Source organism: Motacilla alba, chromosome 5 (genome assembly GCF_015832195.1).
Source record: "Motacilla alba alba isolate MOTALB_02 chromosome 5, Motacilla_alba_V1.0_pri, whole genome shotgun sequence".
NCBI lineage: Eukaryota > Metazoa > Chordata > Aves > Passeriformes > Motacillidae > Motacilla > Motacilla alba.
Window position 1 is genome coordinate 57,715,708 of NC_052020.1, and position 27,527 is coordinate 57,743,234.

Below are 27,527 nucleotides of genomic sequence, written 5' to 3' on the forward strand. Positions count from 1 at the left end.
TGGGTACAAAGAGCTACTGGCTCAGCTGGCTTAGGATCACTGTGGGAGCCTCCCAACACCCTTCAAAAAGTGACTCTTTGGAAAGAAACCACATTGCTTTTCAGCTTGATTCCTGTGCTGTAACACCTGCCATGGTATTGGCAGAGGTGGCTGCGCGTCCCCAGCGTGGCAGCGTTTGGCAGGTGGGACTTTCTGAGGTGGCAGGACACGTGCCATGCTCCAGCTTCTGCAAAATCCGTGCAGCTTTCAGCTGGAATCTGCTGACAGAGCACCCCAGACTCCGGTCCTGTCACTGTGGGTGAGGGTGAGTCTGTATCTGGCCCTGCAAACTCAAGATTTGGTTCTCTTGTGTGCCACCACCCTGCCTGGACAGCAGAGAATCGTGGCACCACAGAGTGGGTTGGGATGGAAGTGACCTCAAAGCCCTTCTCATCCCAACCCATCCCATGGCAGGGACACCTTCCACTACCCCAGGGTGCTCCAAGCCTCATCCAACCTGGCCTTGGACACTTCCAGAGATTCAGGAGCAGCCACAGCTCCTCTGGGCACCCTGTGCCAGGGCCTCATCACCCTCCCAGGGAAGAATTCCTTCTGATCTCCTGCTGGGAGTGAGCTGCTCACACAGTTCAGGGGTCAGGAGAGCTGCTGGCTGTGGAGGGTGCTCAGAGCTGTGATTAAAGCAGGAGCTGCTGTGCTGTTGTGTGGTGTCAGGAGCAGCCAATAGCTCTGAAAATGGCAACTTAAAACCAGTGGCTCCAGAGGAGGAGGCTTTAACCAAGTAGCTCTTGAGTGTGGAGTGTTCCCAGTTAATTAAGATGGCTCTCAGCTGGCAGAATTTGGAGTTTCGTGTGCATTTGCAGCCTGCTGTGAATTATTTTGTGTACCACAGCACAGCTTAGGTTGGAAAAAACCTTCAGGAGTGAGTCCAACTTTTGACCAAACACCTCTGTGTCAACCAGACTACATCCAGTCTTTTCTTAAACACCTCCAGCCACGACGGCTCCACCACCTCCCTGGGCAGCCCCTTCCAATGTTTAATCACCCTTTCTGTGAAGAAATTCCTCTTGAATACTTCAGAACTTGTAGCCATTTACATCAATTTATAAAAGATGCTTCAGTTCCCCATTTTTCTTCTGAGCTGTGGCACAGTACAAGGGACCTTCTCTTTTTTTTTCTTATGTGAAGGGTATTTTTCCCCGAAATTAAGGCTCTGAAGGGGATTGTTATTTGGACCTTGACTGTATGGACTAAGATCTGCCTCATTAAATCTCTACAACTCTGTTAAAATTTTAAATTAGGATGTGGAGGTGTAAATAAAACAGGCACTTAACCCAGCATGGTTAACTAGCCTGATATTACAGTTCCTCACCAGCTCTCTGGCTATCAGCTAAATTGGCAAGGAGCAGAAGACTTAAAGCACGTGCAGAATGAATTATTAAATGGTTTTGGTGCACGCTTCTCTCTTGCTTCTTGTTTATTGCTCCCACTGAAATGGGAACTGCTCTGTGTTGACCTCTATCTTCTTCACAGCAGGTGCTGGCTCATCTCTCCTTTTTTCTTTGTAGCAGAAAATGGTGAAAAAAGCGACAATTTTTTGTATAAAACCCAACTTTTTTTTTTTTTCTTTCCTCCTTTCTCTTCTGGAAGTGTTTGATGCAGATGTGCCCAGTTTTGCTGTACAGCCTCACTCCACTCATGGGCAAGAATTCCTTCCTAATCTCCAATCTAACCCTGCCCTCTGTCAGGTTGAAGCCATCCCTCTTGTCCTGTCATGGACTGGTCCAAATTCCCTCTCCAGCTCTCTGGGACCACCTTGAGGCACTGGAAGGGTCCCTGGAGCCTTCCCTTCTCCAAGCTCTCTGTTCTTTGTGGTGTTCTGCCTCCAGCAGAGATTTCTTAGTCTGACCCGCCTTGGTTCCTGTTCTGAGCAGGCTTTGTTTGCATTTTGAACTGTATTAGATGTTTAGATTTTTCCAAAAAACCAAGAAAGTTCACCTAACTATCACTTCAGTGTTGTAGCTTTCCCATGCTTATCTCCAAGCTTGAAGGAAAACAGCAGATAAACCCCCACAGCTGCTCTTATGGAAACATAACTGGGCTGTGTGAGTGAAAGTTTTTAATGAGTTTCTGTTGGTTTTAATCTGAGGATTAAGCACTTTGCCCTCGTGGCTCAGGGAGGTGGGTGCAGATCAGCAGGGCTGTGGCAGCAGGGCTCTGCAGGGAACTGTTCTGCTGGAGCTGCTCGTGGCTGGGGCTCCTCAGCAGGTGCCAGAGTGTTGCTCATGGGGCTTTTTTGGGAGATTTTGGGGTGCTGCAGGAGGAGGGGGATCAGGATGGAGAAGAAGCAGGAGCTCAGACTAGAAGTGAGCTGAGTGGACTCAGTTGTGTTCTCTTTGGCTCCTCTCAATTCTCACAGGAGCTGAGTTAAAACCTGGAGACTGTGGCCCAATATTGCTCCCCAGTATGCATCATCTGTGATGGTCCAGGCTGGGTTTGTCTAGAAAATAAAGCTGAAATTAAATGTTTTCTTACCTCTTGGCCTGCTGGTTGTTCTGTTCCTAGGCAGTGGGGTTGTATTGAATGCTTCTGGAAGAAAACACCAACAGCCTTTTCCAATGGAAATGGAATTATTGTCTCTCCTGGTGTTTTCTTGGGGGTTTATTCTTTCTTTTTTTTGTTGTTGTTGTTTAGGTTTTTTTTTTTTTGTGGTCTGGAAAAAATAAAAAAAGTCCTATGCCCACAGCCCTTTTCCTGGGGAAGCATTTTGTTAAGAGATGTTGTAAACACTTTATCTGCCTTCATCTGTCTTCTTCTGTCCTGTCCACTCACAGGTCACAGTCATTAAATCTGGACTGGTTTGACTGCCCTCACTTGATAAATCACCACTTTCTTGTCTTGATTTTTGTACTGATTGCTCCAACACCTGTACAGCCAGGGGCAGAAGAGCTGTTCTGCAGCAAGCCAGGGAGCAAACTTGTTACAGTACATGCAGTGTTTTCTGCAGCATTCTGGGTCTTTTTTTCCCCTTTAAAATAGTCTTGTGTTGCTAAACTGAGTCTCTAGCCTGGCTCAGTGTGAGAGCAATTCTGAGGTGAATGCTGCTGGAGATACAGTTTGGTTTTGTTTTAGGAGGAAATCCTTGAATTTGGACAAGAGAAAACAACCTTAAGTTCCACCAGGGAAGATTTAGATTGGGTATTAGGGCAAAATTTAATCACTGGAAGGGTGGTGGTGGAGTCAGCAGCCCTGGAGGGATTTAAGAGGTGTGTGGATGTGGCACTTGGGGACAGGGGTTAGGGGTGGCCTCGGCAGTGCTGGGGGAATGTTGGACTTGATGATTTGAGAGCTTTTCCAGCCTGAATGATTCTGTGCTGTGTAAATCTCTTCTATGGGTGGGATTATGTCACCCTTCTTTGTGTGACCCACCAGGTTTCCTCCCAACATCCTTTCCTTGTCTCTGTGCATTTGCCCAGATGCTGAAACTTCCCAAAAGATTGTTTGGTTTTGTTTTTTTTTTTTTTCCCAGAGCACCAACAACACCACAACCTGCAAAGCTCTTGGGTGGCTTTGCAGTGCAGGTGACTGGGCTTGCAGAGCTCATCCCAGGGGGGTTTTACTCTGATTTTTGGCAGAATTTCTGTGCCTGGGTTGTTGCCCCACCATGGCCCAGCACAGGAGCGCTGCTTGGTGAGAGCCTGTGCACCTTCCCAGCAGCTCCTTCCAGGCTGGCACAGGCTCTTGGCTGCATTTCGGGGCTGTTGGATGGTGACATTGACTGATCACATGAAGGCAACACATTAATAATAAAAGAATTGTCCTAGAAAGGCCTCCCTGCCTTGACAATCAGCTGGGATTGCAAAAGCAGTGCAGCAAGTGAACCTCAGGGGGAGAAAACACTTGGCAGAGGCTCCTTAATGCCAGAGCTGGGAGCCACAAACCCCCCCTGCCCCCCATCCCTGATCCTGTTGTTATTTGCACAGCATTATTTGCATGTCTGCATGTTGGTATTAGCACACAGGGGTCACCCTGCAGCACTGAACACCACAAAAACACTGCTTCAGCTGGCAAGGATCACAACAATCCTCTGTGGCACCATTTGCACATCTTCATCCACTGACTTTGGTGTGAGGGAGGCTGGGCAGGGAAAGGACAGAGCAAATGACAACTCCAGGTTTTGTCCTGCAGCTTCTTTCCCTTCTAGTTTGTGGGTTTTTTTGTTTTGTTTTCTTTTTTTTTTTCCTTGTTTTGGTTTTTTTTTACATTTATTTGGGGTTTTTGTAGTTTTTTGGGGGGTTTTGTTTTGGGGGTTTTTGGTGTTTTGTGGTTTTTTTTGTTTTGTTGGTTTTTTTTTTGGTTTTTTGGGGGTTTTTTTGGGTTTTTTTTTTGTTTTTTTGGTTTTGGGTTTTTTTTTGTCGCACTTGGAATTCACTTTGTGCCTCTGAGTGAATCTGTCACCTTCCTCTGAGAGCATCAGGGCACAGCAAGATCTTTCTGCTGTGTGCTCAACCTGACAGAATGATGCTTTCCTGGCTCTCCTGAGCAATCCAAGTGTTTGCAAACATTAATGGAAAATATCTAAATATAGAAACATCATTCTTCAGTGAAGGTTTCTTCAGCTGCAAGCCTGCTGTAGCTCCATTGCCTTCAGCAAGGTTATGAGCACAGTGGCTTCAGCTCCAGCTTCTTCCAAGCCATCACACACCCCCAAAAATTGATTTTGAGGCTTTTACCTGCTGGATGCTGCTGTTTGCTTCAGATTCCACAGGTTGTGGGTTCCTACTGGGTCAGGGAAGTGCCTCACGAGGGAGGTGTGAGGTGGTCTCATTTCTCCTGCCTGAGCCACAGAAACCATTGTGGATGTGTAGTTTTGGGGTGCAAAGCCTCACTTTTGGAGCAAGCTCAAGGTGCTTTTGGCCCCCTGAAAAAGCAAATCCCATCCTCTGGATCTCAGCTGAGTCACTAATGGATCCATTCAGAGTCCCGTGATGAAGACCACTGGTGCCTGTTTCAATAAATAAAGCTGGAACCCCCAAAAAACTCTGCTTAAAATGTGTTATTTTATCTCAAACTTGTGTCCTTGGGGCTCCCCTACAGCTTCCCCAGGTAACAAATGAGAGGACAGGGAGAAACAGCTTCAAGCTGCAGCAGGGGCGGGTTAGGTTGGATATTAGGGAAAATATCTTGAATAAAAGGATGGGCAGGCATTGTACCAAACTGCCCAGTCCCCATCCCTGGAGATGCTTAAAAGATGTGTGGATGTGGCACCTGGGGCTTGGTACAGGATTAACAGTTGGACTCAGTCAGCTCAGAGGGCTTTTCAAACCTGAACCATTCCCTGTCACACAAAAATCCTTCACTTTGAGCTGCGTCTGAACCTCTGGATGGCTTCTCAGTCTGCTGGGCTTTGCACTTTCACTCCTTGCTACCTTCAGTCTTTCCCAATCGTTTTCTTTCAATCTGTTGCTGAGGCCTTTTGAGGGCCAAAAGGTGCCAGTTTAGGAGGGGAAAAATGTGACTTTTGTAGAAGGCTTTTGTGTGAAGCACAAACCTCCAGCTTGAGCTTCAGCTGTGTGCTGCTCCCTTCCATTTCCCAGCTCATGGCACTGCCCAGCCTGCCCCCTCTGCTGAAATCCCACACTTGGGAAGTTTGTGGGTTTTGTTTTTTTTCTTTTTTGGAAGTGCAGCTTCCTCCTTGTCACCACCAAGTGGTGCTCTGCACTGCACCTTGCAGCTAGGCAAGCTGCTGGCATTTCAGGATGGGGCTTAAAAAGCTGATTTCAGATGCAGGAATGAGCCAGACAGGAGAAAGGAACAAGCTCAGAGCCTTTTCCTTCCCCCCTCACAGGGGGCTGTGCTACAAGGATCTCATTATTCCCAGCTTTCTGCTGTGCCTGCCTGCTGATTGATGAAGCTTGGTGATCATCAGATGTGATAAGTGGTCTCAGCACTTTCAATTTGGGTGTTCAGCTTGGCTGCCTGCAGGTTTTGGAGACAGGGAGATGGCTATCTGTGGCTTCAGCCCTCCATCCTGGCAGGTGTGTGTCACTTGGATTGCTAAAAATCACAAGCAGCTTCTAAAACCCTTGTCCCAGAGCAGTTTTTCAGAGATAAAAATCCGATGCCTGTTCTCTCTTGGCTGGTTTTCCCACCCAGTCTCGGGAAAAGCTCTGTTCATGTTCATGTTCTCTGGTTTTCTGGCTGTTCAGGGTGTCTGCTGGTAAGTTTTGGGATTGTTGATAGCTGTGTTGCTCTCAGCAGAGGGAAAAGACCCACATTCACTTGTCTTTGCAGGGAGCACTCTCCAGGTGCCACTCTCAGCTTCACAGTTGGGTGTTTTGTATGAAAACGTGCATTTTGACAGAGAAAATTCTGATCTTGCTTCTAAATGGGCACATTACGATACAGAAACTGCCTATAAAATGCAATGGGAATTTAAGGGGCTAGCTACATCTCTGGGAGCTCCATGACACGCTCTGTGTGGCAGGAATGATCTTTCCAGGTACCAAAAGCCAGGCTCTAGCAGGGTGATGCAGCTAAATCCCAGCAGCAGCTCATTTGTATGGAACACAGGGGCAGGACTGAGATTGTCTTGTCTGGTGAGCTGAGGAAAACATGCAGTGCTTGGAAGCAAATCCTTGAATTACAGGGGAGGGAGAGGCCGTGGCACAGCCCAGTGGATCAGTGGGTTTATAACAGGCCCTGATTTCTCATATTCCCATCTCATATGAGATCCCAGTCTTTGGAGGCCATTTAATCCGGGTTGGATTGCCACCAACCTATAGGAGGTACAACTACAGCAGAAATAAATGGATATTTGGGTAACAAATATAATAAATAAAGGATTTGGTTAACGAAGGGTGGTTTGGCTGGAGTGTTAGTTTTCAAAGCCTGGATGCAGGGTGATGGGCTCTCCCAGGCTAACTCCACCAGGAGGGAATTTTTCTACAGGGCTGAGCAGAGTTGGTGTAAATTAGATGAAAGTGCATAAATACTGTGTTTCAATTCTCAGCCTTGAAAAAGGAACTGTGAGAAATTCAAAGCATGCCATTGTTCCAGATATTATCTTTCCCTGGTGGGTGGCTCCTTCAGTAGCTATTAAATAGCTCCAATGCTAATTCTGGCATAGGATGTCCCTGAGACTTTGGTAGTTATAACTTGGGAAAAGAAACTGTGGGAAGGCCCTGCTCTAGACTTCCTTCAGCATCTGCAGCCAGATGTGGTTGGAAATAAGAAAAAAATAGGAAAAACCCCTTTGGTTTGATCCAGCACAGTGGTTCCTGTGTTGCCATTTTAGTGATGAAATACTGGCTTAAATATGTGGTTGTGATATTTTGTGAAAATCCCTTTGCTAGGATTTTCTTCTCTTGAGAAGCTGAAGGGTCTCAGCTTCAAGTGTAAACAATTTGTTATCTGCTGCTGTGGAATGCAGCAGGTGCTTTCTTGATTAGTCGAAGTGAGATGTTTCTACTTGCTGACCAATCAAGAAAGCAGCAGCTCTTGGACTCTCTGGGAATCACAGAACTTTGTTATTCATTCCTTTCTATTTTTGTCTTGTCTTTTGATGAATCTTTCTTTCTGTTCTTTGTAGTATAGTTATAGTGTGGTCTTTTTTAATGTAATATATATCATAATATAATAAACCAGCCTTCTGAAATGGAGTCAAGATCCCTCCTTCCCTTCACCAAGTCCTACCTACCCTGAAGACCACAGCAATATCAATATTTATTTTTCCATATGTTAACAGTGCAGACAGTTTTGGAATAAATGGGTATCTGCTGTAGTGGAGAACTCATGGAATCACAGAATGGTTTTGGTTGAAAGGGACCTTAAAGATCATCTTGTTTCAATCCCCCCCTTCCATGGGCAGGGAGACCTTGCACTGAATTCACAGGAATTTCCTCCGAGTCACATTTATCAGCTCTCCTGTGAACTGTTGGCCATGCTGCCTTCCTTCCAGCACTTGCCAATGCCAGGTGAGATGGGGCCTGCAGCAACCTGGTCTTGAAAGCTTTCCAGAGCTGGGAAAGACTAATCAGAGTCAAACAGAAACAACTCACTGCTGCCTCCAAGGCTGGAAACCAGGGGAAGAGCTCTCCCTTGAGCTGTGCTGAGTTAGGCAGGGAGCTCTGCAGTTACAGATGCCCAGGTGCTGGTACACATGCACAGCCTTGTTTGCACCCTGCTGCTGGGAAGCAAAAAATTACTGTATTTCCCACTAATTTGAGAGTCTGAGATGACATCTCCTTGTTCCCCAGCAAGTTGCAGTGGTGATGAGCTGCTCCAGAGGAGCCCCTGTGGGTGTTTTTCCTGCCAGAGAACAGGCACAAGTTCCTGCAGCTGCTCTGCCTCTGGAGGAGCTCAGCCTGGAGCTCACCTACAGAGATCTGTGAACCTTCTGCCCGGTGAGATGTTCCCTGACATTTCTTTTCTGTCTCCCTGGCCAGAGGGTGAGGAAGAGGAAGAGGATGAAGAGGAGGAGGAGGAGGAAGAAGAGGAGGAAGAGGAAGATGAGGAGGACAAAGACATAGATCTGATGGATGAAAGCATGGAGGGCGACACGGATCTGCCAGGCTTCACACTTCCAGGAGAGACCTCCCAGGAGCCCCTGGCTGGCCTGGAAAACCCTGTGGCACAGCTGGCTGGGGTGTCCTACCAGGTTCCTGACACCATTGAGTGGGAGCAGCAGAACCAGGGTCTGGGTAAGAGAAAAAACCCTTCTTCCTTTACCCTTCACCTCTCCTGCTCTTCACTCTGCACAGGGCAGTTCCTCATGCCAGCCATGGGCTGCCTCTCAAGCTAAACACAGAGCAGGTTCATTCTTGAGGAGTCCCAGTTCACCAGCGACAACTGGTGAAACTGGGATGTGTCCCAGGCAGTGTGACCTGACTTGTAATTTTGGGGAAAATATGGATATTCCAATCCTGCTCATTCATTCCCAGAGCTTAGTGTTGTCTTGCTCCAAGGTTAGACAAAAAAAACAACTTCTCAGGTGAGATTCCTGGGCAAATTTTGGTTCCCTTTGCCCAAGATGGGTTGGTGCAGGGATATTTGTCCTGTGGGCACAGAGGAGTTGGGTATTTGCTCATCAGCCTGTTTGCTACTTCAGCAGCATTTGTCTGAGTTCCACTTTCCTGACATTTTAAGAGGTCCATTTATGGTCCAGCCTTGGGAAGCTGTGCTGGCAGTGTGGAGACAAACCTGCAAAGCCTCTATAAAGCTTTATATAATTTATTCCTGCTGTACCTGCAGGCCCTGTGTTTAATGCCTGGCCTGACTTTCTCCACCTGGCAGTCAGTGTTTGTACGTGTGAAGTCCTTGTGATGCAGGTCAGGGACAAGGGAGATCTGAGAAAGGAACTTGTCCAGCTTGGCAAAGGCTCTGGAATAATTTCCCAGCATACTCAATTCCCAAGCCAAGCCCTGTCAAATGCAGTGGGAACATTTCAGGGAATTTGTGGGAGCTGAACCACATCTAGACAGAAGGTCTTTATGAGTGACTATTAGAGTTAGCTGTTCTGAGAAGCCCATCAAATAAAAGAAACTCAAAGTCTTTTATATGTTGTCTTTCACATACACCTATGTGATTTCTATCACTTCCCCTGAAAGCATAATTCAGATTTTACCTGGAGGTTCTCCTCTGTGATGTTGTTTCCAGCCTGCTTTAGCGATGTTGGCTTCCTTAATTGAATCAAAGATTGTCTTTCAAGAACTGTGTGGGAGGCTTGATTTCCAGACCTCTGTGGGAGGGCTGGCCTTTGAAGGAGAGATTGAGTTTGCAGCAGGACTGATCCCCCCCTGTCACACTAAATCCTGCTTGAAAAACACTCTTGGGTGGTGGCTGTGTCAGGGCTGTCTCACATGTCCTGCTGTCCCCCCAGGGGTTGTAATTCGAGTCCTTAAGGGTTTCTGGTTGTATTTGGCAAGCTGGGTGCTAGAGGTGGGTGCTGCTGTCGTATGTGACAATGTTTGCCATGAACTTTGGGATTACAGAGGAGGTTCTGTGTCAGACCCAGCTCATGGTTTGTGCAGGTCTGGACTGGAGTCACAGCTGCATTTCCAGCTGCTGGAGGAAGAGGCTCAGGGCAGGAGATCATATCTGGTACAGCAGGCAGGTGAGAAAGCAGTGACCAGGGGCTGCTGCTGTTCCTCTGACCCCTGAAAGGGCATCTTTCCAGAAGCTTCAGACAAGGAATAAACAGACTAGGTGGTAAAAGGCAGGATTATTCACCCCACCTTATGTTTTATTGACTTCCATGCACACTGGAGGAGCCCCTGTGAAGTGTGAGCTGGGTCAGCATCAGAGTGATGGCTCTGAGCACCTGCAGGACTGGGCAGAGGAGGATTTTGGTCTTCTCTGGAAGTCACCAGATCCAAGTGGTTGGGATTGCCTTTTGTTTTTAGGCTGCTGCAGCCAGTACAACACCCATGAGGGAGAGGATGGGGCTGTGGCTGAGCGGAGTTCATTTTTAGGAGTTAGGTGTGACTTTTGTGCAGTGCTGTGCTGGCAAAAAAAAAGAGGGGATGCAGTGGGATCAGCCTCTCTGCTTGTGACTCACCCCTTTGAATCCAGCAGGACACTTATGTAAAGAGCCATTTATTCCTTTCCTGTCTAGATGACCTCAGTGGCCCTGTGACACGGCTCCTTCCCCATCTGCAGTGTGCTGCTGCTCAACAGCACTCCTAAGAGAAAGGGAAATTATTTGTGCTTTAGAGGCACAAAGACAATGGAACTAGGTGAGGAGATTGGAGCTAAATGATCTTTGAGACCCCTTCCAACCCAAGCCATTGCATGATCCTGTGATTCTGTGAAAGCCAAGGGCTTGCATCAGCTCACACTGATAACCTAAAGCATGGAAGGAGCTGAACCCAGGGGGTGAGAGAGCCGATTTCCTGGGAGTGAGTGAGGAGTGGGAGCTGCTTCTGCAGGGGTGTAGCCTTGCCCTCTCCAGCTTGTGCCAGGTGAGAATTCCTGCCCTGCTTCCCAGCTCTGGATAATGGGCACACATCAGGCCACCTCTGTATCCATACCTGGTCCTGGCCATGTGCTTCTTGATGGAGCGGGTTTGGGAGAACAGGAAAGGTGGGAAAAGCACACAGCTTGTGTCAGCACAAAGTGGGTTGTTAAGAACAGAAGAAATCCCCCCAAAACCTGGCAGGAAGCTGGAGGAGCTGCTCCCACTGTTCTGCTGGAGCACCTGGGGAGACCAGACTCACTGTAAAAGACTTGTTAAGCTTTAGATCTGCTGGAGGGTCTATTTTTCTTTGAAACCCTTTTTCTCCAGGTGATTTTCATCTTTGAAGATCCAGTTCTTTTAATTTGGGGACTGCTTTGTAACTGCTGGACATCCCCAGAAGAGCTCTGTGTGTCTATTCCTCCCCTAAATAGCCCTGAGATGTGAAGAATTTCCCTTATTGTGTAAATTAAGCAGGGTTTGGAAGGGGAAGTTGTTCTGTTTCACCTGAGATACAGCATTGGAAAGGGAGACCTGAAGGAAGGTGACAGCACCCAACAGAGAACAGGGTGAGGGGACAACATCCAAGCACCAAACTTTTACAGCTGGCATTTTCCATTTTTAAAGCACTTGGCACACGTGTCTTCCTTCTGGGGATGCTTCTGTCCTCTAGCCTTCAGAAATTTGACATTTAATGCTATGATCTGTAGTGCAGAAGAGCCATGAAGTGTTGGAATAGCTGTTCTCAGGCCAGTTATTACTGAGTCTGCTTGTTCTGATGGCTGATACAACTGCAAATCCCTGGAGAACAAGGAACTTGATCCACAAAACAGCTTGGCAGAGCAAGAGACAGTTTGGATTTTTGTAGTGGTCAATGAGAAGGCACTGGAGGAACGGAATCATTAAAAATGTCAGTTCTGGGCAGTCAGATGGTCCCACATTAACTCCAGCTGAGCAAAAGCCATTTATTAGTGCCAGTAATGAGACTGACAGTTTTACAGCCCATCAACTGGCTCTCTAACCAGCAATATATAGACAAAGAGTAAAGCAGAAAATGAGAAAATCTGTGCATTTATAAAATAGAATTTGACCCTCCAAAAGCCATCCTGGCACTCTGCAGCTCTGGGGAGGCAAGGTCTGAATATGATTTGGGATCTGGTTTGGTGTCAAGGTTGCCAGTGAAGGACAGAGCAGCACTTCTGGACCTCTCTTCATTCTCTGTGAGCTGGCTTTGCTGTCTCTATACTTGCTTCTTGGTTTGTGTGTAGGTGGTGTGTGGTAGGCAAACACTGAACACCTGGAGAGCATCAGAGGAGCACAAAGACCAGATGGATAACTTGAATTTTCAGGGAATAAATAAAATACCTGATCTTCCCCTGCTCCCTCTTTTGTGATGGATAACCAGGAGAACTGCAGTTGGCTGAGGTGGGTTCCAACCTGGTGAGCAGTTTATGGTCCTTTAGTTATTCCTCACGCACTTAGAGCAGGTGGTCTTTGCTGTGCAGCTCCAAGGAGATCAAACCCCTCTGCTTCTGTTGGTGGTGGCTTCTTCTCCCAGTACTCAAGAGTGTTTTTTCCTCTCAGTTCTCTGAGAATTCTTCATTTAACAAGAATGAGCCAAGAGGAGAACGGCCTCCGCCTTCCAAGCTATTTCCTGATGCCTTAGTGCTGCCTGCCCTCCACATCCCAAGGTGAATAACTCCTGCTATCCTCAGCAGCTAACAGCAGGAGACCTAGGGCAATTTACCAAGCCTTTAATTTTACCCCATTGGGGCCTGCAGTAGTTTGCTTTGCGCATTTGAAATGTATGGAGTTGGTCTTTTAGCCTTTCTCCATTTAGGGTCCACTTGATGTAATTTTTCTACGTTTGCTAACTTGGCTTTGCACCTTTGTCTTCATCAACCTGCAGTTCCATATTACATCTGAATTAACTCTCTGTGGTGGCTTGTGTGTATGCTAGGTGCTATTTTTTATTCTCTGTTTTAACCTACATTAATTTTTGTCCAGGTTTGCCTTTCTTTAGCTGACCCACTGGGGTGTTCTTTGCATCCCCCTGTTCGTGGCAATACCACATTGAAGGGTTGTAGCTTGTGAGAAGTGCCTGGTTCCACAGCATTTGTTTTTTATTTCCATCTTCCCATGGAGGAATTGTACACTGGGGAGTTTGGACCATCCCTGTGGACAGGATTTAGAGATTAAACAAAAAAAACAAAACAAACAGCAATTTAGGAAGAAGTTATGAAGTGTGACAATATAATTCTCAACACGTAGTTTCCAAAATAGAAACCATGTCTGTGTTTCATGTACTTCTGTGGGTAGGACATTAGTTCTTAGTATAATGGAAGGTTGTATAACTCTCTCAGGTAATGACAAGGCACTTACATAATAAACACACTTCTGGAATGTGAATTTTTATTTTTTTATATATATAATGGATAAAAAATATTTGCAGCTCTGAGCAGCTACTTACAGAGAAAATAGCTCTCATTGTGTTGCAGATCTGTGGTCACAAATTACACTGCATAAACCATATAACAGATGCCTCTGGTTAATGATGGGGAGGCAGAGGAGCAGAAGGACAGTAGTGGAAGATGATGAATGTTCAAAATGTCATTTTTACAGGAAGATAGGATTAATGCTTTTATGGGCAAAAATAACCAGCATTAGGAAGGCAGGAGCTGAGACTCAGAAATTAGTAATATGTTCTTTAATTGCTGCCCCAAATGGATCTATTTTAAGTACTCTTACAGCTCGTGGCATTGGAACATTGGAGTGCCTTTTAATCTTTAATGCATTTATCTCCTTAATCACCCTGGGAAGGCTCATCTGTGTTTTAAAGGTGGTGAGAAAACCACAGAGAGGCCCAGTGACCCCTCTGGTTTCACGAGGGAGCCTTTGCAGAGTGGGGATTTGAAGGGGAGGAATTAAATTAGTGCTTGGGCATTGCCTTTCCCTTCTGGAGGCAGGATGTGCACACCTGCATTTCTCCCTGGAATGGACCCTCAGAGAGTCACCATCCTAACAGCCCAGAGGAATCCCAGCTGGGAGAGACTGGCAGGAGCCAGGATGAGGAGAGTAACCAGCACGTTTTCCTTCCCCACTTGTTGCAAGTGCGGCTGCCTGCAGCAGTCCTGCCCTCTGTGGCCTTGCCCCATCACAGGTATTTATGGGAGTTTTGTGGCCACGCAGGGTCTGGGTTCCAGATGGCTGCAGACAGAAATGAGCAGTCTCAGGAACAGAGATGATTATTCTTCCTGTCTTTCTGGGTGTTCCAAATAATTTATACGGTTCCATAAGTTCCTTGCTATTTCCCCTTCCCTCTCCCGAGCAGCAGTGAAGCTCCCACCATCAATCTGTGCCTAACTCAGGTTTCTGTCGCTTGTGAGGGATGTGCACTCCCTTTGGAATTGCTTCTTTTTTACCTAAGAGATTGTTCATGGCTGCATCTTAGTCCTGGAGCAGACTCATATTTAATCAGGTTTGTCTTGTCCAAGGGAATTCTTCCTGTTCTCTGTGAGCAGTGATGATCCTCTCTGCCAGCTTGGGGTGACATTTGCTGTTACAACAACAGAGCAGCTCCCAGGAGGGGACAATTCACATCTGAGATGGCTTTTGCTCCTCATCAGATCTAATTCCAAGGTGTTGTAGGGAGTGTGTCTCTCTAATATTCCTGCTTTCTCCAACCTGCGTGGCCCTCTGCTGGGATCTTGGTCAGTGGGACCTTCCAGGAGACACAAACCTTGGAAAGTTCTGACCCTGTGGTCCTGACTTATCACCCTTTGGTGCTCTTCCCTTTTTCCATCCAGCCCAAGACTGCTGTGAATGAGGCCAGTGTGTTTCAAAGGGAAGACAGGAGCAGCGTGTCTGCCCTGTGAGCTGGGATGAGGAGATTCCAGCCATGGAGCGTGAGCCCCTGATGAGCTGGAGCCACGTCCTTCCCCTTGGAAGCACCTCAGCTCTTGTCCTCAAGGCTAAGGGAAGGGGAGAGAGATGAGGGAAGTGGTTGAGTCCCATCCCTGGAGGGATTGAAAAGCTGTATGGATGTGGTTCTTGGGGACATGGGTTAGTGGTGGCTTGGCAGTGCTGAGGAAATGGTTGGTCTTGATCTTTGAGGGGTTTTTCAAACAAAGTAAACAGTCCCGTGATCCTAGGAGTAAATCAGAAGATTGGAGGGTGTCTTGGTGATTCCCAGCTCTGCTAGCAGAAACTGGTGACACAAAGCTGCTGCTCACAGTAATCAGGCTGATATTTTACCCTGACATTTTTGTTGGAGTGTGTGGGGAAGCAGCAGCACTAAAACATCCTTGGATATGTTACTTTGAAACACCAGCCCTTCCACAATGTTTATGCATCCAGTTAAGCCTGTGTCAGAGGAAGACTAAGCCCATTTGTTACCAGCCTTTAAGTGCTGCCTCCAGGGGCTGGGGGAGGATTTAGAGGCATTTTCTCAATTTTGGCTCTGCCTGCCCACAGAGAAGATGGAACCCCACCAGACAATGTATTAAAGTGAAGTTACTGGCTACTGCAGGGAGCAGGGAAGAGATCCTGTCCATCCACAGCATTTCTGCTTCTTTTCCTTCAGTTTGGAGAGGGCTGGAATCTGAAATGCAGGGAACTCTCAGAACTTTGGGCCTGTTAAGCCAAAGCTTAGAATTAAACCCAGGATTTGATCAGAGACCTTGAAAAAGGCTTCCAAACTTAGGTGCTAGAAGCAAGAAGGTGGATTTATAGTTAAAAGCAGAAACATGTTAAGAAGAGGAAAGTTTTGTGTTTTAGGGTTTAAGATATAGAAAAAAGAAAAGTAGTTGCAAAGGTCAACAAGGAGTTTAGAATGCAGCACTGTAGGTTTGTGTGTCATGACTGGCTAAGAAAGCTCACACTGTAGCATGAGTCCATAAGATGAAATATTTAAGGATTGGTCAAAAACATAAATATCCTTGTTGGCAGTGTTTCATTGGTCAATAAATCCTTAAAAGGTCTTGTAACTAAGGGTCTTGTGACCTTCTGAGCCATGCAGTGAAGATGTGAGCTGAGCTCACCCTTCCTGCCTGTGTAGAAGATAAAATAAATCTCATCATCTAAAAGCTCAGAGGTCCCAACGTCTCTAACTCATTCAAAATTCCTTCAAAAATCCCCACAGAGAGAGTTGGCACGGAGAAATCATCTGCCAGGCTGTGGGAGGAGGGAGGGAATTCTGGTCACCATGGCTGACATGGTTGGTGTGAGGTCCCAGTGACTGGGGAAAGTCTCTGATGGATGAATCCAAGTCTGAGGGCTGCTGCCAATCCTGCCTGCCCTAATCCCCACTACCCTGCCCGGCAAAAATTCCCTGAAATACCTGCAAGGAGGATTCAGCAGCTTCCTGTGGAAGACTGTTGGAGCCCTGGTTACTGAGAATTTCAGGCTTTCTGTGCTGACAGGCACCGACCCCCAAGAGAACACTGCATTGACCTGAGGCCGTGGAGAAGCTTCCAAAATGGAATGATAGAACTGGGATTGGGGGTGTGGAGTTTGAAAAGAAGTGTGTGATATCACAGAGTTGAAAACTTAGAGTTTTTGGTTTTAAAATACAGTAATAAATATAAAACAAGATGGAGGTTTTAGGGTGGAGGCTGGTTCTTCTTCTTCACCTTCTTCTCCATGGGTTTGGCTAGTTTTGTGTAATTAGATAAAGTCCACATTGAGGGCCACAAGTAATTATTTATTGAGTTAAAAGTAAAAGAATTTAAGTGTCTTTTCTTAATTGGACAGTTTATCCTTGAAAAGCCTTTTAAAGAGAAAGATACAGCTCAATTTTTAGTTTGTTAGAGTGAAGTGCTGTAGAACTCACCGTTTGTGAAACTGTAATAAAGGTAAGAACTAACAAACATCTAAATCCAAACAAGAAATACCATCTCACACATTTAATTCCAACCCTAACAAAAAACCCCCAAAAACTCAACAGAAGACTCTAGTACACAGCTCAGTAGGGGAGTCTTGGGTGATGTTTGTGTACAGAGTGTTAGGGAAGGTTTACTAAGGGCAACTGTTCCTTCACCAGAAGTTTGAAACAGACTGCCCAGGGAAATGATTGTGTCACCAGCCCTGGAAGTGTTCAAAAACTTCATGGATATGGTTTAGTGATGGAAATGGTGGCTGGTGCTGGGTTGGTGGTTGGACTTGATGATCTTTGCCATCTTTTCCAGCCTTAGTGATTCTATGAAATTCTCCCTCCTTGGCTTGCTGGGAAGCACAGAAGGGCAGCTGCAGCAGCACCAGGACTCTGGACTTTCCCAGCACAGGAAGACTCCTTCTAAAAGGCTTTCTGCTGCACCTCCAGTTGCTCCTGTCAGCCCAAGAAAGCAAAGTTGGAAAACTCAGGCACGTGTCTGAGCGTTTCTGACCTTCCCCAGCTGTCTGCCTCCATCCATCTGTTTGACACATCCTTTAAAGTTAGGATGTGTCAAAGTTGGTACCTTGGAGCATGACTTTGCATTTGCTGCTCCAGGTAATTTATCTTGGGTTTTTTTTTTTTTTTTGCCTGGATTCAGGGATAGGGTCCATTAGCCAGCAGAGCTCCGTGCTCCAAAGGCTGGGCTGCATCTGCTGCCCAAGCACCATCTGGGTTCCTGCACAGCACGGGGAGGCAGGAATCCTTCTGGGCTGTCAGCTGCCTTGGATTGCCTGTCCCCTTGCCTGTCAGCCCCACTGGAATGTAAATCATGGTGTGTCTGCTCTCTCTTTAGTCTGCAGGAATGCTGTCCTTTCCCATCCCTGCAGCTGCAGTGTACACACGTGTCACTTCTCAGTGTGCTTTGCCTCTTCCCCCACCCTTCAGCTTCTGTATGTCAGAAAACTTGGCTCCATTTGGGCAGAGGAGCTGGTTTTGGGCCCCTCTCTCCTTTCAGATTTCAGCAGTCATTAGCTTGATTAAGGAGCACAGGCAGGGCTGTGCCTTCCCTGGGTGAGAGTTACTCATTTTTCCTTCGTGTGCCTGTCTGGGTGGCCTTTGCCATGTAAAAAGAGGCTTGTCCGTACATTGGAGAAATCACATTTATTTTCTAATAGTGATCTATACTGCAAGTGCAAAAATCTGTCTGTTTTCATGGCATTCAGCAAATGGAGAGAGGGGAATGTGAAGGTTCATCAGCCTTGAATTGCCTCTGTCCTTCTGGGGATGTACGTCAGAGGCTGATCCTTGGGGTTAAAATGCTGGCCCCGTGGCAGAGCTGGGGAGAGAAAAATGGAGGAGGAGAGCTTTTTGCAACAAGTAGCAGGGAGAGAGAGGGTAATTTATTGAGAGGGTAATTTTAAAATGTTCCTTCCTAATGAGAATGTAGATGCACTTTCTGCTTGGGCAGTGCAAACCACAAATGATTGATGCTAAACCTGTCTCCCCTCTGGTGTTCACTCTGATTAAGATCCCTTAAGAATCAAAGGAGATCCAAGTTATTTCCTGGAAGGATGCTCTCTCTCTCTCTCTCTCTCTAAATATATAAATATATAAACACACATATACATACATATATATATATACATACATATATATACATACATACATATATATACATACATATATACATATATATACATATATATAAAATATATAAAATACACCTTTAAATATATTAAAATAGATAAATATATAAAAATATAAATATATATTTTTATGTATTTTTATTTCATATATATATTATATGTTTAGAAGTTCTGCTCTACCTGAAGAGTGAGTTAGGAACATATATTGGAAATAAGCAAATTGCTCACATTTTTACCTGACAATAAAATAATTACCTCAAACCTCCAGCAGTTGTTGTCTTGCAAAGATGCTGAGTATCAACATGAATCACAGACAGGGGTCGATATGGTGAGAATTACTGGAGGCTTTTGCTTTCTTTTTTCTTCCCCCCCCTCCTTGTTTTTGAGTAATTCTAATCACAGCCTCATCTGAGCCTGGGCTGTAATAAAGAGTTTCAGCCAGGCTGCTCCCTGATAGCCTATCATTTATTTTAATATACAAGCAGCACCATCTGTGCTTGAGGCTTTGTGAGTGAGGACAAGAGGTTCTCCAGTCTGAGTCCTTTTTGAGGCTGTTTTTCCCAAATCTCCATTTCCCCTCTGAGCACTCACTCAGGTGTGTGAATGGGCTGGTTTTGCAGGAGTGGCTGCTCACCCTCCTGTTTCCTGTCCCCGTTTATTTAGCAGTGTCACATGCTGTGCCACTGTCCCTGTCCTCTTAGGCTGCATGTGCTGCTGTACCCCTCGTACCAGCTCAGGGCTGCCCATGCCAAGGTGATCCAGAGGATGCTCCGAGGTCCCTGTCAGGAACGCAGCCCAGGAAGCCACCCCTGGCACCTGTGGCATCTTGGTGACCCTCCTGTGCTTTTGTGTGTGTGCCAGTTACTGCAGCATCTCCTTCTGCACACTTTAGGACAAGTCTAACAGCAGCAGAGGATTTCCAAGACCCCTCAGTGGCTTCGGTGTGTGCTCTGCTTTAGGACTGAGGAGGGATCTCAGTGCCTGCCCTTCCAGTCCCACCTGAAGCCGTTTCTTCCTGAGAGGGAGAGAGTTACTTTGCCCTGCTCAATCCTGGCCTTCCTTACAACTACCCATAAGAAAATTCAGGAAAATTTCAAGATATATTTATACTGGAATATATATATATTTCATATATATATGTGTGTGTGTGTGTATGTATAAATATATACAGTATAAATATTCTGTCAGGAAAATAACTTCCTTGTGGGTTTTGTAATTTTCTGTATCTCTTGGGACTGGTTAAATACAGACTGTATTTTTTATTTTTTGGTTTTAGGGGGTGTTAGGTAGAGGGTCAAGTATCATGTTAGACCTGGTGAGTATCCTGAGGCAAGCAGTGCTTTCTGGTTATATCTGCTCTCCCATAGCCAGGACATGTTCCTGTGTGTGCTGTTTCACTTCTCAAGTCACAGTTTGCACTCTCCATGGTGAGTCAACCCTGCTCCAGTACAGCTGGATGGACTTTTCCAACCTAAACAATCCTGTGATTCTTTAATTGCAGTCTGGAGCAGGAGAGGCAGGGAGTTAATTTAACTTTTGGTAGACAGAGCCAGCCAGGAGCATGTTTTGCTAAGGTCTTAATGGAGCAAAGTCAGAATCTCAGCTGGCAAAACTCAGCATTGCTCTGGTGAATGCTCTGATCCCACAGCCCTGGAGCTGCAGAGGGATCTGTGATCTTCTCTGGGACCAGCAGTGGCTCCTTGTGTCTGATTTCAGCCTTTGCCTCCTGACAAGCTCAGAGCAGGAGCCCCAGGGGTTGTTTGGGCCAGGTTGAATTTCTCAAACCCTGACAGCACCAAGCAGCCAGCAATGCCTTTGGGGCAGTGCAGGGCTTGGGGTGCAGCTCCAGGACTCCTTCCCAAGGCACTGCAGGGGATTCTGTCCCCAGGGATGTCCCTGGAGCTGTGACTGCAGCTGCTGGGAGCTCCTGGGGCAGTGCATGGACATGGCCTGGCACAGACAGTGGGACTTGATGGTCTTAGAGGTCTTTCCCAACCATGCTGGTTCTCTGAGATGCTGCAGCACCATCCCTCCAAACCAGAGCAGGCAGCCCCAAAGTGGAGTCAGCTGCAGGAGGAAAAGCACATTCAGTGGTACTAATTAACAGCAGCAGTGATTAGTTATTAAGGTTTGGTTAGTCACTTCTGTGTGGGCTCTGAAGATGAGGGTTTAAAGAAGAGTGGGATTTTCCATTTTTTTAATATAATCTGAATGTTCTTCAAGCTCCTGCCAGCAGTTCCCCTGGATATATTACATAGTGTGGGTGGGCAGGAGAGTTCCCCTGTCCTCATCTCCCTGGGATGAGCCAGGAGAGGTCTGCAGCTGCCTGAATTGCTCCTGAGGGTGCTGGAGTCCTCTCTGATGGCCTGACAGCTCAGGTGTTTCCCTCCTCTGCTCTTCACTGCCCAGAAGTTAGATTGGATATTATGAAAATATTCATTAACCAAGGTATTGTCCAGCACTGCCACAGCTGCCAGGGAAAGGGCGATGTCCCCATCCCTGGAGGGGTTTAAAATCTGTGGATGTGGCACTTGGGGACATGGGTTAGGGGTGGCCTGGGCAGTGCTAGGTTGGATGGCTCTTCCAACCTAAACAATCCTATAGTTCTGTGGTTCTAAAAGCAGATTTCACTACAGGGTTCCCAGGTGATGAGTGTTGGACCCATCCTGCCCTGTCCCCAGCCCTGAGCAGGGATGCAGAGATGTTCCCCACCTGAGATGTTCTCCACCTGAGATGTTCCCCACAGTCCCTCTGAGCTTGGGATGGGTGGGTGTTAATGCTCAGGGTAAATACATGGGGAAAATAGGGCTTATTTATGCCTGGGTAAGTAGGAAAGCCTGGATACTGTTTCTGAAATCCTGGAGAAAATCCATGGCACGAGGTTGCCCCTGCAGCCCTTAACCACATGCTGGGGACAGAAAACCCAAAAACTGTCAGGTTCTGCAGACTGACAGGGAGCTGTGACTCAGGAAGGGAAGGGACTTTCCAAAGCACTTGCAAATTCACCAGCTTTCATGTCTTTGCACAACTTTACAACACAAAGCTAATCAATATTTTGTTCCTCACACAAAACACCATTTTGGTCAGATTGTGCCTTTTTCTGACCCACAGATGGGGCAACTGAGAGGCTTTTTAAAAACTTGTATTCAATTTTCCATCTCATGTGAAGGGTGAGACAATACAGATGTTATAAATCATTTCATTGCAATCAGAAGCCACCTATTTCCTAATTACAATACATTATAAGTGTTTCTTGGCTATCAGCCTTTGTTACACCATGCTGTGAATGCCTTAAAGCCAATCATCTGAAATTCCCCCTCGTGGGTCCCACTACAATGCATCTCTCATAGTTCTATTTCTCCAAAGAATGCAGTCTTATTTGCAAGGCCATCCTTTGACACTTGTTTCTAGTTCCATTTCTCTCCCAACAATATCTGTCCTGTTCCAGGGCATTTCTAAGTCAGCATTTCTTAGCTCAAAGTTTACATACAAACACATCCTATGTAGGCCTTCTGTCAAACGTGAAGAATTCTCTACAAATCCATTCCCCACAACCAGGCTCCACATAAAAATCACTTTTAAACTGAAATCAAAGATGTGAGCTTGTCAGTAATTCAACTGAGGGACCGAAGACAGGCAGCTGAGTGCAGACTTCAGTGGAAGTCTGTGTCCTCCCCTTCCCTGGATGAAAACTTTGCCTTTTTTCTTTTGTGATCAGGCTGCCCTGCAGTTGCTGTTGGACTGAGTTAATTTCCCTCCTGCATGATCTTATCTCAGGTCTTCAAGGCAGAAAAGCTGGTGCAATAGCACAGAAAGTCACGGCATTTCCAGCAAGGCACCAGGTTTGCTCTGCTCAGCTTCCCAGGGTCTTGTTTGCTGTTCCCAGGTACTAAATGGAAATTTTCCTGAATGCATAAATTACCTGTGGGTTCCCAAAGCTGGCTATGGGTCCAACAGCTCACATGGAGATGTGTGGGTTGTTGCTCCTTTGGTTTTGGTAGATCTGTTTATCTTTTTGAAATGGACTTGAAAAATGAGACTTCAGCTCCTGTGTCCCCTTGGGTTCAAGTGGACAAATAGCATTTCTCAGTCTGGAGAGACTGAGAAATCAGGATGTTGTGGTGAACTGGTTTGAGTCAACAGTTCTTTGGGTCTGTCAGTCAAACCTGTAACTAGGTTACTCAGTTATTGCCCAAATCTGTCAACTGATTCACAATATTACAGGGTAAGGCCAGTAAACCACTTTTAATGTTTAGGACTAAATCTCAGAAGTGCTCTGCAGTTTCTTTGTTTTCTGTACCTACAAAGAATTTCAGATTTCAGGTGGCCCACAGAGGTTTTGTTTGTGCTGTGGGAAAGGCACCTTTCCCCCTGGGAATTCCCTGTGCAGAATATTTGCAGTTGAAACCAAAAACATTGCAGCTACTTCTTTAGAAGACTAAGGGGAGATTTTGACAACCCCTACCTCTTTCCCTGCTAATATTTGTTAGTCTTGCAGCTAAAATAAGAGCAGTTCACTTGTGAACCATAGACTCCCATCTTGTTTCACCCCCTACCATGGGCAAGGAGCCTTTCCATTAAACCAGCTTACTCCAAGCCCCATCCAAGCTGGATTTAACATTCCAGGAGTGGGGCAGCCACAGCTTCTCTGGGCAAGCTCTACCAGTGCCTCACCAGCCTCAGCATCAAGAATTTGTTCCTGACATCTAATCTAAATATCTTCTCCTTTTAAAACCACAATGCAATGAGGCCACTACAAAAAATGAGTTTAGAAAGCGTCCTCTGCTTATTTCCTCCTTATGGTTTGTCAGTGACTTCTGTGTCTCTCTCTGCAGAGTTTGTCTTCCTACAGGGCTGAGACCACTTTTGTCAAGCCAACAGAAAATTTTCTGGCCCATTTGGTGGTCTTTGGAAAGCAAGCAGTACCAAGTGGCCCTCAGCACTTAGATCATGAACATTTGCTGCTGCTTTGGAAGCAGATTGGCCTCTGAGGCTTCATCCAGATAATGTTGTGAAGGTTCTCTTGCATCAAATTGTTTCTTCATTATTTGAACAGATGATGGCAGCAGAATCAGGAGTTCACTCAGAGATACTCAAAATATCTTCTTAGAGCCACATCATATCACTGTCCTAATCAGAGAGTGGGCTCTGGCCTGCTCCAATCAGGGTAATGCCCTTTCAGGGTAAGTAAATTGTTGCTGATTATCTTAATCTGCTTGGAGAAATGCCAGATCTGTTCATTTCTGAGTGGAAGGAGTGGGATGGGAGAATGCCACAGCTCTGGGTGTGTGTTTGGGATGTATTAAATTACACAGACTGGAGCCACACGGGAGCTCTGTGCCGTGTGTAAATAAATGGGAAGTGTGGATAGCAGAGGATCTGAGGATAAATCAGCCCTTTCACTGCAGGGTGTGTAGAGCTTGTCTGGGAGGTGATTTTATAAAGTTCAGTGGGTGGCAGCAAACATCACCAAGATTTTGGGATATTAATTTGTCTGCAAATCCTCACCCGTAACTGCTGATAGGTGCTGCAGAGAAAAGAGAGGTTTTGCTTCACAGCAGCCTCTCCACTGCAATCAAACTTCATACATGAGGAACTAGGTTGGAAGTACAAGACCAGAAGGATGTGGAGGTAGAGCTAGTGCTTAGTTATGGGGATTTCTGAAGGAATTTTGAATGAGTTAGAGACGTTGGGACCTCTGAATTTTTAGATGATGAGATTTATTTTTATCTTCTACATAGGCAGGAAGGGTGAGCTCGGCTCACATCTTCACTGCATGGCTCAGAAGGTCACAAGACCCTTAGTTACAAGACCTTTTAAAGATTTATTGACCAATAAAACACTGCCAACAAGGATATTTATGTTTTTGACCCAATCCTTAAATATTTCATCTTGTGGACTCATGCTACAGTGTGAGCTTTCTTAGCTACTCATGACACACAAACCTACAGTGCTGCATTCTAAACTCCTTGTTTACCTCTGTAACTGCTTTTATTTTTTTCTATATCTCTAAAACTCTCAACTTTCCTCCACTTAAGGTGTCTCTGCTTTAAACTATAAACTCCACATTCTCACTTCTAGCACCTAAGTTTGGAAGCCTCTTCCAAGGTCTCAGATCAAATCCTGGGTTTAATTCCAAGCTTTGGCTTAACAGGCCCAAAGTTTTGAGAGTTCCCTGCATTTCAGATTCCAACCCTTAGTTTGGTGTTTACTATGCCAGGGCACGTCTCTCAGGGGTGGATAAAATCTGAAGGGGAACCAGGAGCTGCAGACTCCAGGTGATGTCCAGGCACTGCTCCAGTTTGCTGCTGAGTCCTGCCAGTGCAGTTTGGCACCATCAGCTCCATGAAACCAGGTTTGCTTGTCTGGGGGTTGAATTTGGCCTTGTGCTCTTTTGAAAAGCAGCTCAAAAGAGGCCAGGTCCTACCATAGCCCCCACCTTGAAGCTGCCCATCTAGCCAGTAATCAAAATTGCTCCTCTTCTTCAAAGCACTTCCCTTCAGAGTGTTTTTGAAGTGTTTGAAATCAGCCAGTTTTCCCCATGCAGGCTAAAAATGGAGCTGCCTTCTCCACCTTTTGTCTGCCCAATGTATTTGTAGCTCCTTCATTTGGATAGACCACCATAAGTCACATTCTGCCTCCTGCAAGATTTTTGTGTCTGTCAAACTCGCTTTCTCCTCAGCCAGCACAGGCTCAGTGAAACCATTTTGTTTGATTGCCATCATCAGGTGTCTGGGGCATTATTACTGAGAGATACCCATGGAATTATAGCTGCTGAAGGCATTTGCAGGTTTTTCCTCTGGTTTTTTTGCTTGCTTTGGGTCTCCATTTGGCTGTAAATAGAATCAGAGAATCATAGAATGGTTTTATATTGTATTTGCTGGGAAATGTCCCGAAGAAGACAGGAATGATGAATCTGACTCCATGTTCTCAGAAGGCTAATTTATTACTTTATAATACTATATTATATTAAGAAATACTATACTAACTAAAGAATACAGAAAGGATACAGACAGAAGGGTCAAAAGATAATAATGAAAACTCGTGACTCTTTCCAGAGTCCCGACACAGCTTGGCCCTGATTGGCCAAAGAGTCAAAACAACTCCCAGCAGAATCCAAGGAAACAATCACCTGTGGGTAAACAATCTCCAAACACATTCCACATGAGCAAAACAGAGGAGAAGCAAATGAGATCAGAACTGTTTTCCTTTTCTCTGAGGTTTCTCAGCTTCTCAGGAGAGAAATCCTGGGCAAAGGAATTTTTTCAGGGAATGTGAATGCCACAATTTTGGTGGGAAGAGACCCTAAAGAGCATCCGTTCCACCCTCCTGCCATGGGCAGGGACACCTTCCACTATCCCAGGTTGCTCCAAGGCACATCCAGCCTGGCCTGGAACACTTTCAGAGAAGGGGCAGCCACAGCTTCTGTGGGCACCTTGTGCCAGGGCCTCACCACCCTCACAGGGAAGAATTTCTTCCGAACATCTAATTTAGCCCTGCTCTCTGTCAGTTTGAAGCCATTCCCCCTTGTCCTGTCCCTCCAGGCCCTTATGAAAAGTCCCTCTCCAGCTCTGCTGTCAGCTCCCCTCAGGAACTGGAAGGCCACAGTGAGGTCACCCCAAAGCTTCTCTTCTCCAGGCTGAACCCCCCCAGCTCTCCCAGCCTTTCCTCACAGCAGAGGGGCTCCATCCCTCTGATCATCTTGGTGGCCTCCTCTGGACCCACTCCAACAGGTCGGTGTCCCTCCTGTGTTGGACACCCCAGAGCTGGGTACATCCTGTATTGGTTTCTCTGGGTCTGGATTGAAGGCACTCGAGACAGTAGTTCATGTTTGGACTCAGGTGTTTATTATTTCTTATCAGTAAAACAGTCTCACTGCTGTGAGTTTGGCAGCAAGGAACAAAATGGCTACAGTCTCTTGTTACAAGGTCTTTTAAGACTAAACTATCCAATTAAGAACTGACACCTGGATTATTTTCCCTTTTAACCCAATAACTGATACCAAAGAGGATCAGCTGCTAACAGGACAAGTCTTATCCCACGTTCCTCCAGCATCCAGAACTGAGCAACAATTCCCACTGTGATTCTCTTGTGATCAAACACCAAATGGAGCCTTACAGTTCCTGACACCTGTCCCTGGCTTCTTGTGTAACTGTGGGCAAGTAAATTGGTCTCTGATTCCATTTGCCATCAGAGGATCAGTCAATGTGGACTTTTCTGCCCAATTACAAAACGCCACCCAAACCCAAGAAGAAGGATGAAGAAGCATGAAGAGGGACAACCCAGGACAACACCCTGTGCCCTCCATCTTGCTTCCATCCACAACATACTAAAAATCCCAAAACCTCAATTTCTCACCAAGTGATGCACCTACACTGCTCTCTATAATCCATTTCACCCTTTAGTGGATTCCAGTCTATCTTGAAGTCTAGAAAACTTTCTCCATGAATGAGGGTCAGTGCTCCCCTGGGGGTCAGGGCACCCCAGAGCAGACAGAGAAATATTCCCAATGCCCTGGGTTTCCACATCCTGTCAGTGCTGTCAGTTTTGGATCCCCAGCCAGCAGATGAAGATGCTTGTTTATATTAGAGAACTGTTGTGAGTGCAATTAATAAAGCTGCGAAGCTGAGAAGTAGTTGAAGAGCTAAATATCATTATATAATGAGACCTCCTTCCCAGTAAATGATGTGAAAAATGATTTCTTGCAAAGAATAACAAATTGCTGTGGCTTTTTACCCTAATTGTAGATGCTTGATTCTAATTTGTTGTTTGTCATTTCCATGTAAATGAAGTTTTAGCTATATAATTACTGCATTTATGGCAAACAAGATACTATCATTTTCCAATGCTCACGAAGCACTGGCATGTTTAGACATAGAAGAAATGAATAATTATCCCCCTTGTGCAGCTCTAGGGAGGGGTCTACAAGTCATAGCATCCAAACAGCTCTTGCACAAAGGCAGCTGATGCCATTTATACCCTGTTCTACATTTGGGGATCACACTCAGAGACACAAAGTGACTTTCCCAGAGCGCTCAGCAGTGCTCCAGGTGCCCAG

General features: G+C 46.0%; 1 protein-coding gene across 3 annotated transcripts in view; it reads left to right on the forward strand.

Moving 5' to 3' along the window:
• Window positions 1-27,527, forward strand: part of ARMH4 (armadillo like helical domain containing 4) — a 57,497-nt gene that overhangs the window by 12,133 nt on the left and 17,837 nt on the right. For all 3 annotated transcript variants that reach the window (XM_038139261.1, XM_038139262.1, XM_038139260.1), the window contains exon 5: window positions 8,445-8,699. In XM_038139261.1, coding sequence (XP_037995189.1) covers window positions 8,445-8,699 — 255 coding nt within the window. The remainder of the gene's footprint in view (window positions 1-8,444; window positions 8,700-27,527) is intronic.